The sequence below is a fragment of the Dreissena polymorpha genome, chromosome 12 (genome assembly GCF_020536995.1).
Source record: "Dreissena polymorpha isolate Duluth1 chromosome 12, UMN_Dpol_1.0, whole genome shotgun sequence".
Classification (NCBI taxonomy): Eukaryota; Metazoa; Mollusca; class Bivalvia; order Myida; family Dreissenidae; genus Dreissena; species Dreissena polymorpha.
Window position 1 is genome coordinate 10,131,145 of NC_068366.1, and position 19,951 is coordinate 10,151,095.

At 33.2% G+C, this 19,951-nt stretch overlaps 1 protein-coding gene and 2 long non-coding RNA genes across 3 annotated transcripts; 1 reads left to right on the forward strand and 2 right to left on the reverse strand.

Moving 5' to 3' along the window:
* Positions 1-670: 670 nt before the first annotated feature.
* LOC127852319 (uncharacterized) lies at positions 671-8,326 on the reverse strand. The gene is made up of 2 exons (XR_008036197.1): positions 8,269-8,326; positions 671-2,021 (listed from the first exon to the last, which is right to left on the reverse strand). It is a non-coding gene; the product is annotated as an uncharacterized LOC127852319 (long non-coding RNA).
* A 2,852-nt stretch (positions 8,327-11,178) lies between these two features.
* Positions 11,179-14,332, reverse strand: LOC127852313 (baculoviral IAP repeat-containing protein 8-like). The gene is made up of 3 exons (XM_052386250.1): positions 14,204-14,332; positions 13,969-14,017; positions 11,179-11,833 (listed from the first exon to the last, which is right to left on the reverse strand). Exons 1-3 carry the CDS (start codon positions 14,210-14,212, stop codon positions 11,643-11,645), a joined length of 249 nt encoding a protein of 82 aa, XP_052242210.1. The 5' UTR covers positions 14,213-14,332; the 3' UTR covers positions 11,179-11,642.
* A 3,027-nt stretch (positions 14,333-17,359) lies between these two features.
* Positions 17,360-18,557, forward strand: LOC127852316 (uncharacterized). The gene is made up of 3 exons (XR_008036194.1): positions 17,360-17,447; positions 17,749-17,877; positions 18,034-18,557. It is a non-coding gene; the product is annotated as an uncharacterized LOC127852316 (long non-coding RNA).
* Positions 18,558-19,951: the final 1,394 nt, after the last annotated feature.

Here is a 19,951-nt window from a genome sequence, read left to right on the forward strand (position 1 = left end):
CGCATTTTAATGAAGTCATTGTAATTGTTTTGAACGCGTTTGATGATGCCATTTCATAATAGTTTTTCAATAAGCTTCCATTAATTTCATCGCTTCGAATACGGAAATAAATAGAGAATACTTTGTTAGTGTGAGTGTGTACTTGAATTAACCGACGAGTTGAACAAAGGTTTAGATGGCGAAGCTTGCCGAGTTTCTTTCATTACTAATTCAAAAACACATTTGAAGTATTTCACTCCGTCTTTGTTTTTAACACCTTCTGTCGCCTTAGTCTTGAAATGGTATCTTTGAGCTGACATTGTGTACCATGAGCATTTGTGTATAGAACGCCCCATTCGTAACATATAATCATCTGCCTGCCGAAAGCCATAGCTTGGCTTTTCAGGGTCATCTTCAGCGATGTAGACGTTTTGAGCATGAAGAAGTCTACAACCGTTCATGAGACGCTGATGAAAAGTTTTAAAAACATCGAAATCTAATGATTTCCATGTTCATCTTCGCCATCCAATCATACCTCTGCGATACCGATTGAGCCGTCATATAGTCCCTTTAGCTTACAATAACCACACTCATCCGAACACACAGACATACTTAGTTTTCGCGTAATGATGTTTAATATTGTCCGATGTGCACCCTTCAACATTATTCTCACGCGTTAACAAGCAGAGCATAATGGAACAAAATAGTTTATTTTGAATTAAGCATGTACAAGTATTCGCCATTAACAAACATATAAAATATTAAATTGCGTTTACGCAAGTTCAATGCAGCAAACGATGAAACTCCAACAAAACAATCATTATTGAATGCATAAAAAACTCCAGCTCTTTCATGCAATACACAGTCTTCAAAAGAAACTTATTTTGCTACAAATTGCAGCGGTAACCAATTTAAGTATCATGAGTATGTTAAAAATAAAACACAGCAATATCTCAACTGTACAGCTACTTGCATCTGTAAATCTGGAATTATTTTGTACAACAAACGTTAGTACAAGTGTTTAAACTTCATATAATGGAATTAATGTCAAACATATGAAGTAATAGTTTTTGCACGTATTTACACTTTACAAGTTTTTGCACGTTTAGCAGTTTACATATGTGTCCTACTTAAACTGATCCTTTCACATATCACGTCTCACGCTCCTTGCTTTATCCTTTGTCATGTAGCAGAAGGAAAACAATATCATATTTGTAAAAAAAGAAACACAGACAATAAAGTACATGTTCATACTTTGGTCTTAATTACAAATTCGAATGAAAAATACAGTAAACATAATGAGTTGTCGTCTGTCTCATTCACAAACTTTTGGCACCAGTACTAACTACAACTACATTTGTATTTGTAAAATGTTAGCGTCGTCGCGTTCTTCACCTGCGAAATATAACGTGCTCCGAATAGCTCTTGGTCATGGGCCAAACGTGTGGCGTATTGACGTAAATGTGTATAAAACGCATCTTGCATCATTATGTAGATTATTACACCAATTACAGTAGCATTTAAATAGTTCGGGCTCTTTGAAACATAGAATGAACACTATAAAAATCAATTCACAATACAACATATATTTTACATTAATTTAAAACGGCGTCTCTATGATGTAAGCTTAACTTGTTTTTTTCAAATATAAAATTTGCACCATTTGGTTTATTTTGCAACTGTAAGGTCAAAAATAGTATGGCTATATTTCATTCAAATATCTAACATTATTAAAAAAAATTACAGTCAACGTTTCCTTTTTAATTTCTATATCAATCTTAAATTATTTCATAAATTTTACAGTACTAAGTCGCTTAATTATTTTGTAAAATGTCACTGGTTCACAACGACACGCGAGTTCACTCCCCTTCTACACGCTGGACAGGTGTCTGTCTCTTGTCCGCACACCTCGCAGGTAAGCAAATGTCCGCATGGAAGTTACACCACACGCCTCTCTTTTGTGTTACATATCGTGCACACGATTCGTTGTCTCATGACTTCGTTCTCCTGCAGGACTTCGTTCTCCTGCAGGAAATTCTCAACTGCAAATAGAATGGCATTGATATATCAACTCGGTATGTTTATTCGATACTCAAATACATATGAAATACTTTTTTTCTATAAGTGCACACACGTTTTCCAATGGCTGCTCTAAAGGAGATTTCCGAGGAGTGTTTAGCCGTTTAAGCATTTACCAACCAAGTATAGTTGGTAATTTATTTTGTACCATTAGTATAATTTTGTGATGTCTCCGTTCTTAACCAAGGACCGTGATTTTCGACATGTTTTCCGAATAAATACGAACAAATAGGTAAATGTCGTGTTTATTTTGAAGTTGGGCCAAGATAAGAAGTTCAAGCATATTTGATTTAAGAGAAAGATATCAATATTACGTTTGTGGCGAATGATTAGCTATATTTTCCGCTTTAACGTACATTGAAGAGTGATTCAGCGATTAGGACGGAAGAGACGTCGGGTACCACATTTAGCCATACTAGACCTAGTTTACGAGCAGTTTACAAACTTTTGAACCATGAAAAAATGAAGAAGAGCATGAGGCATTTTCATATTTGCTTGATGTGGCGGTGATTAAGAGATGTGAAACCGTTTTAAGATTTAAAAGATCACTCCATGTATTATAAATTATTGGAAAAACATTCCATTCTAACCAGGCTCAATTGACTTATGCGTGAAAAAAGTCTTAGAGATTCAGCGGACCTTGAAAAAATTGTTTCAAGAAGGAAACACAATATGAAATTCGTGCAAACAAAACTAGCCATCGTATGTCAAAGGTCGAGAACTGCAGAAACATATTACGTAACTCGTGTCATATAAACAGTGATGATGCTCCAACTTCTGCATTACGAAAAGAATATCATAAAATCTCATCCAAAGCTTCAAAACGTTTAATGCTAATTTAAGGTGGAAAAAAACAACAAAAATATCTTAAATTATTCTTAGGGTTTCTGAAGTCAAATAATATTCCAATCTAATGCCATTTTTGGGAAAAAAGAAGAATAAATAATTGTGAAAAGACACATAATCGTTTATTGCATCAGGAACGACTTATCACTTCACAAAAGAGTTTCAGCTTGCAAATGAAAATGTATTAAGTACAAATAACACTGATAATTGTGAAGCATTTAGAACAATTCCAGTCAGAATAAGGGCAAGGCACATGCGGAATTAGGTTAAATTCCCTACTGGAAGACGGCGGTTCAAAATTCTATTTAAATGAAGATATCGCATGGATATAGGAAATTGCATGGGAAACATTGTGTTGATGTCAATGTTATTAATGGAAAATCAGAAAATTTGAAACTTCATTAGAAAAATTTACAGTTAAAAGTGAAAGTAAAGTCTTACCATTGGATATGATAGCGCACACTACACAAATTGTAATTGGAAATCTAAACCCGATTTACTGAAGAGAAACTAAATAATATGGTCTCATCTGTCCTTCATACAGATCCCCAACAATCGGACGAAAGAGCAAAGTCGACCATCTGATCGGCTTAAATTATTTACAACGGCATCGGTCACTTGGAGAAGTTCACGGAGAAAAGGGACTATCAGTTGCAAAATTGACACCACTTGGATTGACTTACGTAGGTTTAATTACTAATGTTAAGACAAGCCTATTCACAGTTCATTCAAATCTGTTAATCAAACAGAGTATTGATAATACTTTTTCAATTATGTGAATTTAAAGGATAACTAAGAGAGATACAAGCATGTGGTTTTATCACATTTCCTAATTTCAGAATAGATAAGGAAACAACCACACTTAGAATATCGTTTGACGCGTTAACCATTATTACGAAGTGTGCTTCAATGACATTTCAGAACAAGGTCCACAACTACAGAACAGCTTATTTCATGCACGAATGAGATTCCGAAAGAATGAGATCGCATAAGCAGGGGGGCACGCGTATACGAGAGCTTACCGCGTTTAAGTGAGAAAGTTGTTGCAAAACTTCAAAGATGGCGTCGTTTTAGTGTTTTTCGTGAAGGAGTAGCGGATATTTTCACCCAGTAAGCCAGTTTATATTTATATGTCTTTTAAATGAATAAGCCCTTTCGGCTCTACGATGTTTGTGCTCCCCTCGGTTTTTTGTTTCAAAACCGTAGACGTCGGAATAAAAAAGTTATTGAAGCAAAACCGTCGACAAATTTGTTGTTTAATTTCTTGACCTTCGAGATGTTGGATGTTCGAATATCATTTTCTCTCATAATAAACAGTATTTGTGCATGTGTACAGTAAAATATAACATAAATCACGAATATTTTATTATCTCGACGCGTTGTTATGTCTATTAATTCATTTAATGCCGAATTATAACGGGTTAACCCCCATTTTTGGAACTAAACTTCCTTTTAAGCACATTTTGGGACCTGGCTTCCAAATGATTAACAGCTCTTTCCTATGTTACAAGGTTTTATGCGAAATAACTTTCGTGAATGAATTCCGCATTGGTGCGAATGTCTTGGAAAACATTTTCACTTGAAGAAATCAAGAGTTTTCTTTTTTCTATTAATTGTTTAATTATTAATTTGTATTATTATATGTTTTATCGCGTACTTAACGCTAACATTTAGTGTGTGTAATATAAGACATTCGACGGTATTATAAACACAGTGTAATTCTTACCTGTTTATTTTAACACATATGGACATACTTATGTTTGAATATGCATCCAACGGAATACTATGCTTACTATTTCCAGATACCTAGACGCCAGTTATATGTGTTGAGGATGCCAAGATTAAAAAAGACGGCGTAACGAAGTGTGTACCGTTCTAGAATGCGATAGGTACATGAAAACCCACCAATCAAACAAAAAAGATTACGTCGAAGTACCTTGCCAAACAATCACATATACGTGCAATAAAAGTGTAATGAAAAACAGAAGAGGGTAAAGCCGGTTTGATACTAGTATAAGGTTGATGTAACCAAATACTGCCATTGTTGCGATTCGGAATACATGAAGCAATTTGGAATACCTGACATCTGCTTAGAAGATGCATATCGGTGTTTTTTTTATGATACTTAAATATGAATTGTTTATTTAATACAATGACATTTGACGCGTTTTACCATAACGATACTGATACATATGTATGTGACTTTGATTTGACACATTTTGGACGACCTTCTTTTAAACCAGTTCTGAATTGGTCACTATATTATAATCGCAAAAAGTGAATTTGTAGTGGATAGAAAGATTTGTGCAAATGCAATACACGATATGATTTCAGTAGAAGTGATCAATATAGTTTTTATACATGTATGTTTTTTCTCTTTTTTACCTATGTGAATACATATTATTTATGACTGTTGTATTGAGGGAATAAAGTATGGGTTCACTTAGAAAGATTATTTCGTTTGTTCCTAACATTGCCTTCTAATCGTTAGTAATGTTAATATGTCAAATGCATAACGAATTAAAACCGACCCAAATCTTTTTTATCATGTATGTAAGTGCTGAATACAATTGAAAATTTATGCAGAGACATCGTAGGAAGAAATGACGTAACACAGATAATGGTTTATTTTCATAACAAAGTGAGAAACTAGCATCATGACATATACTGAATAAAACGTGTAAGTAAGTAGCACTCATAGCAATTATATGTCAGACGTGTCTATGTAGACTTTATAAATAAAACAAAAACACTACAAACATCAGCTGTACATGTTTTTTATGTTCGTGTTTTTTATTTGCTGTATTAGTCCGGCTCTGTTGAATGATTCTTTCTTGCATATTCTACATTTAAACTCATGTGGTCCATGAATGGGGCATGATATCTCAATCCTCCCCTGATGTAAAATTCCTGATTACATATACTGCAACGAAAGATGCACTTATTTTCGCCCTTTAACCTGCATCATCTGAAAAGACAGTAAAATAATGGTTACAAAATTCATAGCAGAATAAGGTCGACACGTCATAAAATACATGGAATTTATTATAATATTACTGAAAGATAAACGTTCTATTATCTCGTACATCAGCCACCACACAACCCATCTTCTTGAAAATAGGTGAATTGATTCAATTGGTCGGCAGGTTTTTCGAACAGCATTATTATTATTCTACAGTAAGTAAAGTGATTAAGAAAACACTTATATTGCACCACGTAACATGCTATAAAACTATAATATTGAAGTACACATATACACTTTATTTAAGATCGGTAGGTATATCATGTCAAGCTCTTTTATGACAGAGCTGTTTGTCATTTGGAAGTCAGGTCCCAAAATGTGCTTAAAAGGAAGTCAGTTCCAAATAAGGGGGTTAAACCAATAATGTTTGCCAATAAATTAATTATCAGTGATAAAACGGCGTCGGTAAAATGAAATAATCATGATTTTATTTATATTTTACTGATCACGTGTGTCGATACTGTGTATTATAAGAGAAAATGTATTTGTACATCCAATTTCTCGAACGTCTCGTAAGTAGACAACAGATTTGTGGACGGTTTTCCTTCAATAACTTTTTTATCCCGACGTCTACGATCTTGAAACAAAAAACCGAGGGAAGCACACACACCGGAGAGCCGAAACGGCGTAGTCATTTAAAATAATTATAAATACAAAGGGGGTTACCGGGTGAAAAAATCCTCCATTCCTTTAAGAAAATCCAACAAACGACGCCATCTTTGAAGTTTTGCAACAACTTTCTCACTTAAACGCGGTAAGCTCCCGTATACGCGTGAACCCCTGATAAGCAAGTGACTTAAATTGATGTATTTTTATTTTATTTTAACAACGACAGCGATAAACACGTTGGAACTTGTCAGTCAGTGTATATTGCGGACAGACAGCATGGATGTGGTGTGTTGAATAAGAAACCAGAGTCGTATTTCTACAAAATGGTTGCTGACTGAATCGCCGAAATGCACATAGAAACAAATCAAATTCAGTGGCGACATGACCCAGGGGAGAGAAATCTGACAGATCAAGTTTTAAGAGGCGTTTATTTTAGTCTGTGTATAGATAAACTTAGATTTTTGGAAATTCACGAGTTTCTAAAGAATGAAAGAATACTTGGCCGAAAATACTCGTTCAAGGGAAAACAATTCAAAAGGGAAATCAAGAAAAAACGAGTTGGAGAACTGTGAAATGAACAATTTTAATAACAATATTTGAAGAAAACAACTTTAGAACTATTGGCACTACTGAAAGAGAAACCTATTGAAGACTAGATCCATTAAGATATTCAAGTTGATATAAATTATGAAGAATAATGGCATGGCTTAGTTCTCAGATTCATGGAAATTACGGTATTTACACAAAACAAGACCTAAACACATCGGGGGAGCTTACTTTAAAAGAATTTAAAGTTAGGATATGCTTTTTAGAGATAGACAAAGAAATTGGTTTATGAAATACCAAGACATTCTGACAAAACACTCTTGCTGAAAAATGAATTTCTCTTTTATCAAATCGAGTGGTGAAAAGAAATACAATACGAAAAAGAAACTCGAGATTAAATAATGCAGAGTTTTTGTCGTTTGAAAGTCGGTATCTGATAATTCTACAAAACCGCATGACTCTACCAAGACATTCAAAGATCACAGCGCTGATAAAATGTCATTTTCTGAACATCGTAACTATGCAGGTACAAATTATGTGTTGTCCAATTTTTCTTCAAGGGCTTGGATCATAGATAACATGGTCCATAAGCGATACAAGAGGTTGAAAATGACTGTTTAGCATGTAAAGGTCAAAGAGCTAGACCAAAAATCCGATAATAGCTCCCTCGCCAACGTGTAGACTGGAGGTTGCAATGGCGAACATATCCGTTGATTTCCAGTTGCAATGGCGAACATATCCGTTGATTATGGTGAACCGTTTCTCACAGTAAAATACAGAGTAAAGAGTTGATTAAACTGATACTTGTGTTTTACTTGTCTAGCAAAAGGGGCAATTCATTGGGGAATAGCTTTAAGTCTCGAATCAAGTTCATTTCCTAATGTCTTTTCCCGATTTGTTCATAGACAAGGACTAATGATAAGTTATAAAGTGTCAAACCTCACAGGAGCTGATAAATAACTATCGACAATATTATAATCAATGTTTTTTTTGATTGAACAAAAATATACCACACATAGCATTTCACTTCATGTGTTTTCAAACACGCGGTTGCACTTTTTGGAAAAAATACTTAATTAATGTTGCGCAAACTTAACAAAGTTGTGTCTTTTTACAATGAGCGGGCACTCGTCTTTGTTTTTTTGAAAATGGTTTTGAAATAATGAAGAAATATTCAAAAACGTTACCTGAAGCGACGTTTTGTTTACATCCGATTGTCCCACACATAGCCGAAAAAGTCACGTGGTTCAGGCACCTTGAATGTTATTTATCACAGTTCATAGTACAGTTTAATCGTGAATCACCTGTGCTTATCAAGTTTTATTTGAAATTCGATTGTTTTTCATATATGTCAATCCTATTTCATTCTTACTATGACTTCTATTATAATGGAAATTGATGTAATTTTGATTTATTGACAAGATACTTCTCTAGTTATTGATTGGTTAATCGCTTTAATAATGAGTTCACCTTTGATTTTTATGCAGTATACAAAGGCGATTTTGTGTCGAATGTATTCAGTAATGCTTCTCGAATAACGACGAGCATGGCCGCTTTGAACCCGAGAGTGAATTAATAATAAATATATGTATCCCATTTTAAAAAACAAAATATTAATGAAAAAATATCAATCCATACAAAATGCCCGGCCGAGACAAGGGGAATGTGTATCTAAATCAATATAACATTTACTTGCTCGTGAATTCTTTTTAATAAATACAATCTTGAAATTATTAAAAACGGTGTATCTGGGAAACACATTATTGTCCAACTATCTTAAAGACGATTGATTGCAGATTCAAGATAACAATTCAATACGAAATATTGTATTATATTATTAGTGAAATAAGTATGCATATGTGCGAATTAACGTTTGCGATCAAAATAAACATAAGATACAATATAAAGATTCAACATGAATTAAGTTTGCTTGTCAATAATTTGAGCGAAATATTGATTGACCAACATGACCAAGTGTATGTATGATTTTCAAATAAACAATTGAACACACTCTACTCACCCAAACACCCTATGAAGAAAGTTTACGATAGTTTAATCTTTATATGTTGTATATAAATTATCTTTAATATGATATCTATGATACAAATGATTGTATGAGTTCATTTGATTAAACAAAAGGAAGTATTCTAGTAACAGTTTATAATACAAAACAGACATGTGAAGGTAAGATGGTGAGAGTGAAACTAGAAAAAGGCGTTGATAAACAAGGCTGCAAATATACTTCGGACATGAATATAATGAACTGAGTATGTCCTCAAGTTCAAGTAATTACAATTTCAAATTCGATGACATAATTGTTTCACCTTCTACTATCATTTTTGTTATAACAAAATAAATAAAAAAGATCTTGTTGAAGCCGACAACGATTACAAACTTCGCCCAAATTAATGAAACACCTGTATGGGCGTGGTAGCGCTATAATTATAATTGTAAATGTTTTTCACTATTGCATATGCGTAACCTTAGATAAATATTTGAACATTACAATTTAAACAATACTGAGATGTATTTAATTACTCCTTTTACTTGATACCGACAACGTGATGTGTCATCGTTTTGAATAATTTCATTCAATCATGGTCAATATTCACCCGACCAATCAGCGCTCAGCACATGACACGCAACGATTTTATTAATCACATGCGACTTGGCAATGCATCGGATCGAAAGAGGTAACTTGAAACAGCGCTTCTACTTGGAAAACATTCACTGAATATGTTAATAACAATACTGGAATGCGGGCATAGGATATGTGTTTGTTGATTTTCAATCTGTTTTCTTTTTGTGCTTTTTGGGGTTTGATGTATTGATTACGCAGCAAATTAATGTTTTAAATAACCATATAAATCTTCTACCCAAATACACGAATATTTATAAAAAGTATAATTTTATACGGCTTTGCGCTCTGTTTATCTGTGAACTTAAATAGTATTCTTACTTAATTTTATATGAAATCCAATACTTATAACGTTGAGGTTGTCAGTCATTTGCTGGTGGCAATTTACACGTTAAACTTATAAGTGTTTCAAAAGTGATGTATTTGTTTTTAAAACACATGATTTTTCTCTTACAATTCGATGTAAGGAATGGAGATGCATCTTACCTGAACCTATATATGGCTGAAAGAAAGTCACGGGCGCAGAGAATCGATACACCTCCTTAGCGATGACGAAATACTTTAACCCAAGTTGTTATTCAAGTGTGTAACAACTGTAAAACCGGGTCAAGTGTCCACACATTTGTTTTGATGAGCAGTAAAAGAAAACAAACCGACTTGAACCGAAAGTCATGAAAAACGAACTCAAACAATTTAAATCGTAACGTTCCATTGTAAATAAATCTGCCAACAAGGTCAGACTGTGTTATAGATACTTGCCTTTTTTCATATATTATTTTTTCTCGGCAAGATTTTACTATCTCATAACGACGCTTTGGTTTAGTACTGAGTACGAGTATTCAAACATCAATATATACAGCATATTTTAAAGAATTATATTAGCGTATGTTGTATTATCCGCTGTGCGTTTTCTGTGTTGACACATAGTTCTTATTTCCATACAGTGTTCAAGCATTTTCTTTTATACTTCTAACTCATATCAAGCTTTGATCAACGTTAAATCGTCAAAATGTCTTATTAGCGGTCCATATTCAGCACGCGCGGACAAGATGCGAAAATAGTGTGTAGTCCATACGCGCTTATTTGCCTCAATCATAGTTTACGGACCCGAATGTACCATACAGATAAAGAAGGCCGCATCTAAAGGACGCGTTAAAATATAAGCGTGTATAAAAATAGAGCCGCGTCGAGTATCAACCTGAAACATATCGGGTTGATGCGTGCGTATTTAGTGAGTTAACGTGCACATTTAGATAAACATACAGTATAACATAACAATATTTAATTATATTTAGTGTAAAACAAATATAAATACACATGTATAAGCAAAAACAACACAAAAATAAAAGAAAATTTGTTTATATAGAGAATATACAAAACAACTTAGGTAAATGAGAAACAATCTCACCTAGCAGTTATATTTTATACAGATACAATGGTTTCGTTGAAACACGTGAACATATTTTTGTTAACTGAGATGTAGTGGAAAAAAGTTATTGTGTTAAACACATAGAAGAAGTATAAAACAAAACATGTTAAACATGAATTGATACATATAGCGTGGCTATTAACGTTAAATAACTTACAGGATTGGTGACTTACATGTATTACTTAATTTTAATTTATTACAATGTTTATGTTAATATATAACAACAACCTGAAAACATTGCAAACATGTGATACAAAATGAACCGCCTTGTGCGTTACATGTCGATTATAATGGGACTCATGTATGTATGTAACAGTTTGTTAACAATGACGAAGGAGTATAGACTACAACTGATTCATATGAATGTATCGTACAGTGTACTTCTTAGAAAAAATCGTAATATAAATGTATCGAAAGAAAGGAAAATGATTAGTGATTGATAATACACACAAAGTTAATAAGTGTAGACATTGTCTCATTTTGTCCATTCAGCTTCAAACTGCTCTTATGACATTCAAGTGTTCCTTCACCACAGTGTTGCATTTCATGCAGGTGTTTGCTGGAAGACCACACAGTTCACAGGCCAATAGATGTCTGCATGGTAGGAACACAATGCATCTGACCTTGTCAACGCACACCGTACACATCAGCTTTTGCTTCATTTCTTCATTTTCACGCACGATATCTGCAATTAAGAAATGTTTGCGAGTGTGTGATTATACAGTAATTGTTTTAATATATAGAGGATATTTTTTTGATTGGTTGAATATCGATTTCAGTGATCATAGAAAATGAGCTGCGCCACTCGGGAAAATATATTTTTCTATGATCACGAGTAAATTGAAATCGATATTCTACCTAATCCAACAAATGTTGTTTTTTATTTTATGCTTACAAACGATTATTTTTGTATGATTGACATTCCAGAAAATATAATTTCCCGTTGGGCGCCCCCATGTATTTTAAAAGCTCATCCGTATGTTATAATAAACATGAAAGTAGATTAGTCCCCCTTGTTAAAATTTCCTTTAATTGTAGGTCACAATGGGGAAACCAAAGATATCTAAAAATAGTTCCGGTAAAACAATGAAAATGATCGATAATTTTCACTGTTCTCGTTCGCTGTTTGAAACAGTGAAATATCAGTTTTAATACGCTGATATTTCTCTATACACCATCGGAAAGCGTATAACAAGATCCAATTAATCGCAAAGCAAATTATATGTTAACAGATATGGTATTTAAAATAAGTATTCGTATTTTTGACGTATATATTTTAGGGCTGAAAGCGAAGGAATCTGCGTAAAACTATTCTTTTGAGAATGGTTTACTATATATTTACCGACACATCCATATACTGTAGTAAGATATCTTAACGTCATGAAATCGATTCAAAGGTAGAATTGCATGTGCAAAAGAAATGAGAATTCAATGGTAAAAGTGCTGGTGAAATCAGTATTTAACAATTTTTATCCGACGAAAATGTACTCGTTATTGTGCTTCTGGAATATGCATATCCGGATACTATTATGGTTTAAATGTGAGTTGGTTTCTTACAGTGCTTGGAAATCAGTATGCAACTATTCTGGATTCATGTGGTTTGGTTGGTTGATTTTGTTATGACCTTTTCAGGGTGTTTTATTCTTTTTTGGGAAACGCTACGTTACATGAACTGATTAACAATAAGGTTATATTAGCTGGTCAATAATTGATGCATCATTAATCACTTAAAAATATCTAGTTTGGAGTAAATGTTGCATAATTAATGCATAAGATGTCAAACAAAAATGAAATGAATAAACCTCCATATAAACAAGTTTAGTTTAAGTTTAAACCTATTTGTTTTAGCTCGATTGCATCGAAAGCCTCAGGCTTATAGAAACGCTCTCGAGTCAGTTTACAAGTGTACACAACGATGCATCATTTATTCTAAATAAAAAAGTTGATTTTCACAAACCTATTGGTTTGGAGACAGGCATAAGCACAAACACACGTCATGTCTTGTAACTAGGGCAACATGTTCCAGTACTAGAGAGCTCGCTTAGCATGTGAGAGTTCTGTATTCGCGACATGGAACGGTTCCATGTTGCAACTCAAAATATATTAAAATTTCATGTTACACACCCGTGCTATTGTGAAATCTTATTATTTGATTACGGCAATAAACATACTTCACAAATGCTAAATCATGTAAAGTTTGCTCATTTTAATTGAAAAGAGACATGAGGATTTCTCAAACATTATTTGCGAATGCTTTTAGACATAAATAACTTAGTATGATAAACAATACGAGTAGATATGTCTCTTTTTCTGACTTTCCCTTGATTAAAAAACATAGCGTGTTTCGTTCGCTAAGGACCTAGAGTATAACGGAATTGTTAAATGCTAATGAATATCTAATACTTTAAAAACTTTACTATTTAAATGGTCAAAATAAATGCCCTTAAAGCTGTTATTAGTGTGGGTTTTCTCTTAAAATTATGTTAAAAAATAGCAGCAGTTAAACTTGACCAAGTTCCAAGCACGTTTTGCGAATATCTGGTTTGTTTTAACATATAATAACGAAGTCTCGATGTATAGGACAGGTATTTTTACAACCTAATGTATTTAGTCTATACTCAATGTATTTGCATTTGTTTTTTCTTTAACTGAACGATTTGAAAAATGCAGATAAAACAGTTTCGCTTTTACCATTCAATGTGTCTGTAATTACTAGGTGACGCACATTATACATCACATGTAATGACTTACGTATGTTACGGATATTGAATAGTATACGAAGTACTTCATTTCATAAAAATATTTAAATCACACACATACCTTCAATTGTTTGTTGCGGCGCATTTGCGCTCAATAAAGGTGTTGTTTTCTGCAATTAAGATAATTGAGTGATAATCAAAATTCAATTCGATATTTGTTTATTAATAAAACTGTGTTTCCATCTATTAAAATACATCAAAATAAATCGAACGAATACCTGTATAAAACATTTTATTTCTAATTATATAATTAAAGTTGGTTTTAATATATAAATCCGTTTTAGTACTTTACAAACCTCCGCCATTTCCTTTCGAAAAATCGTATGATCAAAGCAGAATGCGCTCCTAAAATGCTCGCTTGCAATGAGATACACAGCATTTTATAGTGCGCACGTGTCGTCAAACGCATGTTAACCCTGACTGGTGGCGTATATGTTTCTTGCGGGAATTCCCATGTAGTCTTTAAAGGGGCCTTTTCACGCTTTGGTAAATTGACAAAATTGAAAAAAATGTTTCAGATTCGCAAATTTTCCTTGAAGTTATGATATTTGTGAGGAAACACTAATACTGAACATTAACCATGCTATAAAATATCCATTTTGTGCATTTTTTGACGATTTAAAAACCTGAGAATGATCAAGCGTTGCAACGCGAAACGATTGAATAATTTGGAGCATTCTGTTGTTGTCGTTGTATCTTTGATACTACGAGGATTGCATATATAAAGTAAAAAATACACTGATTATTGTTGGTAAGAGAGCGGATGGTCTAGTGGATAGAGCGATAGACTTTTGCTCCGTGGCTCCAGGGGTCAGTGTTTCGAGCCCTGTTGAGGGTAACTTTTGTTTAGTTTTTTTGTTTACTTGTATTCTTGTTTTTTTTACTGGAGATTTTTAGACACAATGTTCAAATGTATCAATACAAAGCATTTAATAACAAACTTCAATACGTGCCAAAATCTGTGAAAAGGCCCCTTTAAAACGACCGATCTACCGACGTTTAAATAGCTTTCAATAAATAAGGTCCTTCTACTTAACCGATTTCTTTTCGACTTTATTCCATTACAAATAACCCCACATTAGAAAATATGTTATCCATCACTTTAACAATATGTATTTTTTTCTGTATTCGGGTTAATTCAAGCCAAACGTAAATCGTGTGAATTCACCGATTGGGTTAAAAGGGTACAAGCTGATAGCAAACGCCGTGAACCACAGTACTATCTGGGACGGACAGATACAATCACATTTACACATCAAGTTCCTGCTGTGCCCCGAGCTACAATCCTATTCACACATTAGGTTTCTGCTGTGTCCACCAGCTACAATCCTATTCACACATCATGTTCCTGTTGTGTACTCCAGCTACAATCCTGCTCACACATCAAGTTCCTGCTGTGTCCACCAGCTACAATCCTATTCACACATCAAGTTCCTGCAGGGTCCCCAAGCTACAATCCCTTTCACACATCAAGTTCCTTCAGGGACTTGTTTTATTAAAGCGGATATATACGATTTTGTCAAATATTTATGAATTTATATAAACTGTGTAAAAAACTTATTATATATATATATCAATATAAATTAAAATAAAAGTTAAGAAGAACATGTGTCGAAAAATGCGAAATAAGCCAGATATTTAATTATGAAATTGAAAACGGCTGTACAGCCGAATTCGCCAGCATGTATACCATACATGTACGATGTGCATCTAAACTTACGAGGGGTGTTCCAGAAGTTCGTGGATTTTCGCTATAACTTTCATTTGGTAACATAAATAGACAAACAAATAGCATGTTAAGAATATTTCGTCCTTGTCAAATCTACTCTCCAAATATCATGGAAATACATAAAACAATAAATATATATCAAAGATTTAAACATGTGCACAATGCGCACACCGACGCACGTGTAACGTTTCTGTTCAACGTCAATGACGTTATGAAGTTAACAACTGTCAAATCTTTTCCACATAATCACCTCCAACGCGAATGCACTTTATGTGTCGGAAAATCCACTTGTCAAAAGTGATTCTATACCAGTCAGCGTCAAAAGACAACACGATTCGCTTTGCTGCAACTGTAAGTCACTGTTTACTTGCAAAGCGAATACCGCGCAACTGTGATTTAACTTCCGGGAAGACGCGGAAGTGCATAGGGGCCAAATCCGGGCTGTAAGGAGGAATTAGGCGCTGTAACGTGAAATTTGCCGTAAATTCTGTTCATCAACGACATTTAAACCAAATTTAAATTCGCGGAACGCTCATACTTATAATAAAATACACGCGTGCGCCGCATGCCGTTACTGAGGTCTCTATGGCAACGCGTTTCAAACGCGCTTTATGGAATTCATGCATTTTTAGCTTGTATATAAAGTCCGTGATAATTGGTTTTTATAATATGTAAATTTCATTGACTTTTACCAGCAAACTAATAAGTTATAGCGAAAATCCACGAACTTCTGAAACACCCCTCGTCGTTTAACGGTTTATAATACAAAGACGAATGCTTCGGTTATTGTAGGAAAATATGTACATCACTATCGGCTCAGGGCGCTAAATTGTCTTTGCTGCATTTTATGAAATTCGGCTTTAATGTATAATTTTTCTTGCCTATTTTGTGTTACTGTAACATATTTTATCAATATGTTACAATTAAACACATATAAAAAAATCGTATATACCCGCTATCACCACCGATTTATCCGTTTTTAGTGTAAGTAGATCGTATAAAGTCGATTTAATGTAAAGGATAACACGTGTAAAATATTAAATAGGTACATACCAATGATTTCGTCGCAATGCTTGCTGTAAGTTGATATACATAAAATGAAACATTTTAAACACACTGAAGCGCATCTTAATACAAATTGTGTAAGTACTACGTCATTTCTGAATGTACTTTAAACAGGACATGTGTTTGTAAAATACGGATGCTTCCATATTATACCTTTATATAAATACACGAAAGTCAGCATTGCGGTAGTAAACTGTACATTGTAACATGTTATATATTTAACTCGCACAGTTTACATATGCTATGAAGCAATATGTAGTAAATAGTTATATTTAACGACAAGCCGATATCGATCCTGTCTTTATCTTTATTAAGCGAGTAGCCGCTTACCCGTCATGCATCGGTTAGCATGTCATTGTTCTGTTGAATAAAGTTTATAAATATACTGATAAGCATAAGTACTTGTATTTAAACAAGAATACGTCACTAGTATTTTCTTAACGTGTACTGCTTAGCGTACCGATTTTGAATAATGAAGATTGTTTAAGATATTGAAATGGTATGTGGAGGTCAAAACGTATAAAGGTTGCACCCAAACCACACTGCTTCAACAGATATTTATTGATTTGCCAGGTATTAATCACGTTCTTAAAATAGTGTTTCGGGTAAAAAAATACAGGTTTTTCTTACTTATTTTTGTATGATCATTGTATGTAGTGTAAAACGCAGAACACAGAACACTTTGACAGACAAAGTGATGAAGGATAAATATTGAAGATAGTGTCGATATGATTTATGCCTTAATGGTTATAATGCGCTAATAATATTGTTCAGTTATAGCGTGTCTTTCTTTAGTTTTTAATACATGAATATGTTAATAATAATATAATAAGTATTTTGTGGCACATTATCTAATTAATTGATTTGCTTAATGTTTCTTTGTTGTCTGTTCATAATGAGACACTATTGTCACTGCATGTCCATTAATATGTGTATTTGATTGTAAATTATTTTAAATACATGTTCTTACTTACGTAAGTCATTTACTTACTGTGTGTACTTTCATTGTAGTTGATCGGACATATATACATTTGAGTAATTTTGTAGAACTTCTAGTTGTAACTTTACTGGATAAGCTGCAACACAATCGACGTAAAGTTAGAGATTACACTCAGAAGCCACGTTGAAGTATCTTCTTGCGAAATGACGATCCCATCAGAAACAATAAACACCAAGGTATGTTGTTGACCTTAACTTACTCATCACTTTATACACTTTCTGTATTGGTTCACTTTTTTATTGAAAAAAAAAACAGTTTGTAAAAAGTTAAAACGATATTGATATGAATTGTGCAAACGGTTTAATTTGTTTGTTCATTATATCACTTATCAGACAACAAGTATGGCTGAAGCGGCTCGTTCACATCACACGTGCACCACGTGCAAACAGAGACCGAAAACCATGTTACTTCTGCCATGCAGCCACCTGGCGGCCTGTGAACAATGTGTCGCCGACATGAGCTGTTGTCCGATGTGCTCTAGAACTGTCAGCTGCGTAATACGGACGTTTATCATTTAATTGGTTCAAATATCAAATATCAATTTATCGTGAAACTTTGTATGTGGAATGATACGTTTTTATGGTAGAGAATCTGGTTGTTTTACTGTGTGTTTTTTTCCAGTTCAATACAAGGTTTATGTATGTGTTGACAACTTCTTTTATTGTATCAGTTTGTAAATATAAGTATAACACATAAATTCATAAGTAGATTCTTGTCAAAACGTAAACACCTTAAATGACTGTTCAATAGATTTGTTCACAATATAGTGTTGATAAACACAATCCTGAAGTCTCGATGAATAATATAAATTATAAATTTAATTATAATTGCACGTATTGGACTTTTAAATGAACATAAAAACGCACTATTTGTATGCTGTTGCTTGTTTAATTGCTTAATTTACAAATAATTGAATTATAATAAAGCGTAAGTAAAACCTTGATGGTAAATTCAATATGTCGTTTTTAGGTTATTTTTTATAATTAATATGTATTAACCATTTAAAATCCGACCCCGCTATTACATTCATACAATGCACTCTATATTTAGAATTCTAGAATGAAATATTGGGATTCCTTGATAATCGATGTCTACTATTACCACGCCAAAGATAAATTGAAATGATAAAATCCCAATATTTTAACAGTCTTTTAAACATGTTATATTTTTTAATTTCAAGAAAATGATAGCCTTCAATTATATCATGAATCATATACACGATGTTCATGTTTTTTTTATGTGTTTATGTTTACATTTATTTCAAAATTAAGTGACAAATGACACAATTTATAAACTTACTTATAAACCATAACATACAAAACAAAAATGTGTTACATAATTTAAATGATCATAGCAACCTGGGTTAAACATGGCCTTCTTTCCAATGAAAACTGGAAATCATGAAAATGATCGTCGTTATAGTCATTAATAAACAGGAATAAATTAGATTTTATAACAGAAAGCCGCTTATTTATCCGTTTCTCGTGTTTAAACTCGTATACGCCAATACATGTATTTTGTCAATAAATTAATGTATGTTTGACGAGTTTAATATAAAATAAATAAATAATTTATGTTATTACGGGATGTTTTCATCTACATACTATTAAAAAAATAAATTTTGTTTAAATCAAAACGTTACAAATCAAATAACATTGGTTTTACCTGTCAATATGCAGTGGTTGTGCATAACGCGTAAGGGAGGTAATCAATACGAGGAGTATGATTGTTCACGTTTGTGAAACATGCAGTGACCTACCTTATGTTTGGTATTTATCGATAGAAAATTTTAAGACACGGGAACAACAACTTATGGAAACCCCTTTCGTAGTACTGCAATGTCGTATATTACATCGGATATGTGTCGATATACCTGTTAATCTGTATAAATTGTGCAAATTGTATTAACAGTGTGAGATGCATTAAAGACGTGGCGGAAGACGTGGCGGAGAATTATTCAAATTGACATAAGGCAGCACACTGTTACTAACTTTACAAATTGTGATACTTCGTGATACAAATCCTGTCAGGGCAATATGTGATGGCAAGAAAAAAAATTGACTTCACATTCTTTCATCCTAACATTAAAATATATACACATACATGAATCCGAAACGTAAAACCATACAATAAACAGCATAATTCCATGGTTATCAATTCAAATCAATACTTACACCGTATACAATCTATTAAGATATATGTTTTCATGCAAATTAATTGATTGTTACCTAAACATAGGATACGCAATTA

Coding starts and splice junctions, on each gene's coding strand:
- LOC127852313 (XM_052386250.1), bottom strand. Junction 11,834..13,968: donor GCCGCAACAAACAATTGAAG/GTATGTGTGTGA, acceptor TCTTAATTGCAG/ATATCGTGCGTGAAAATGAA.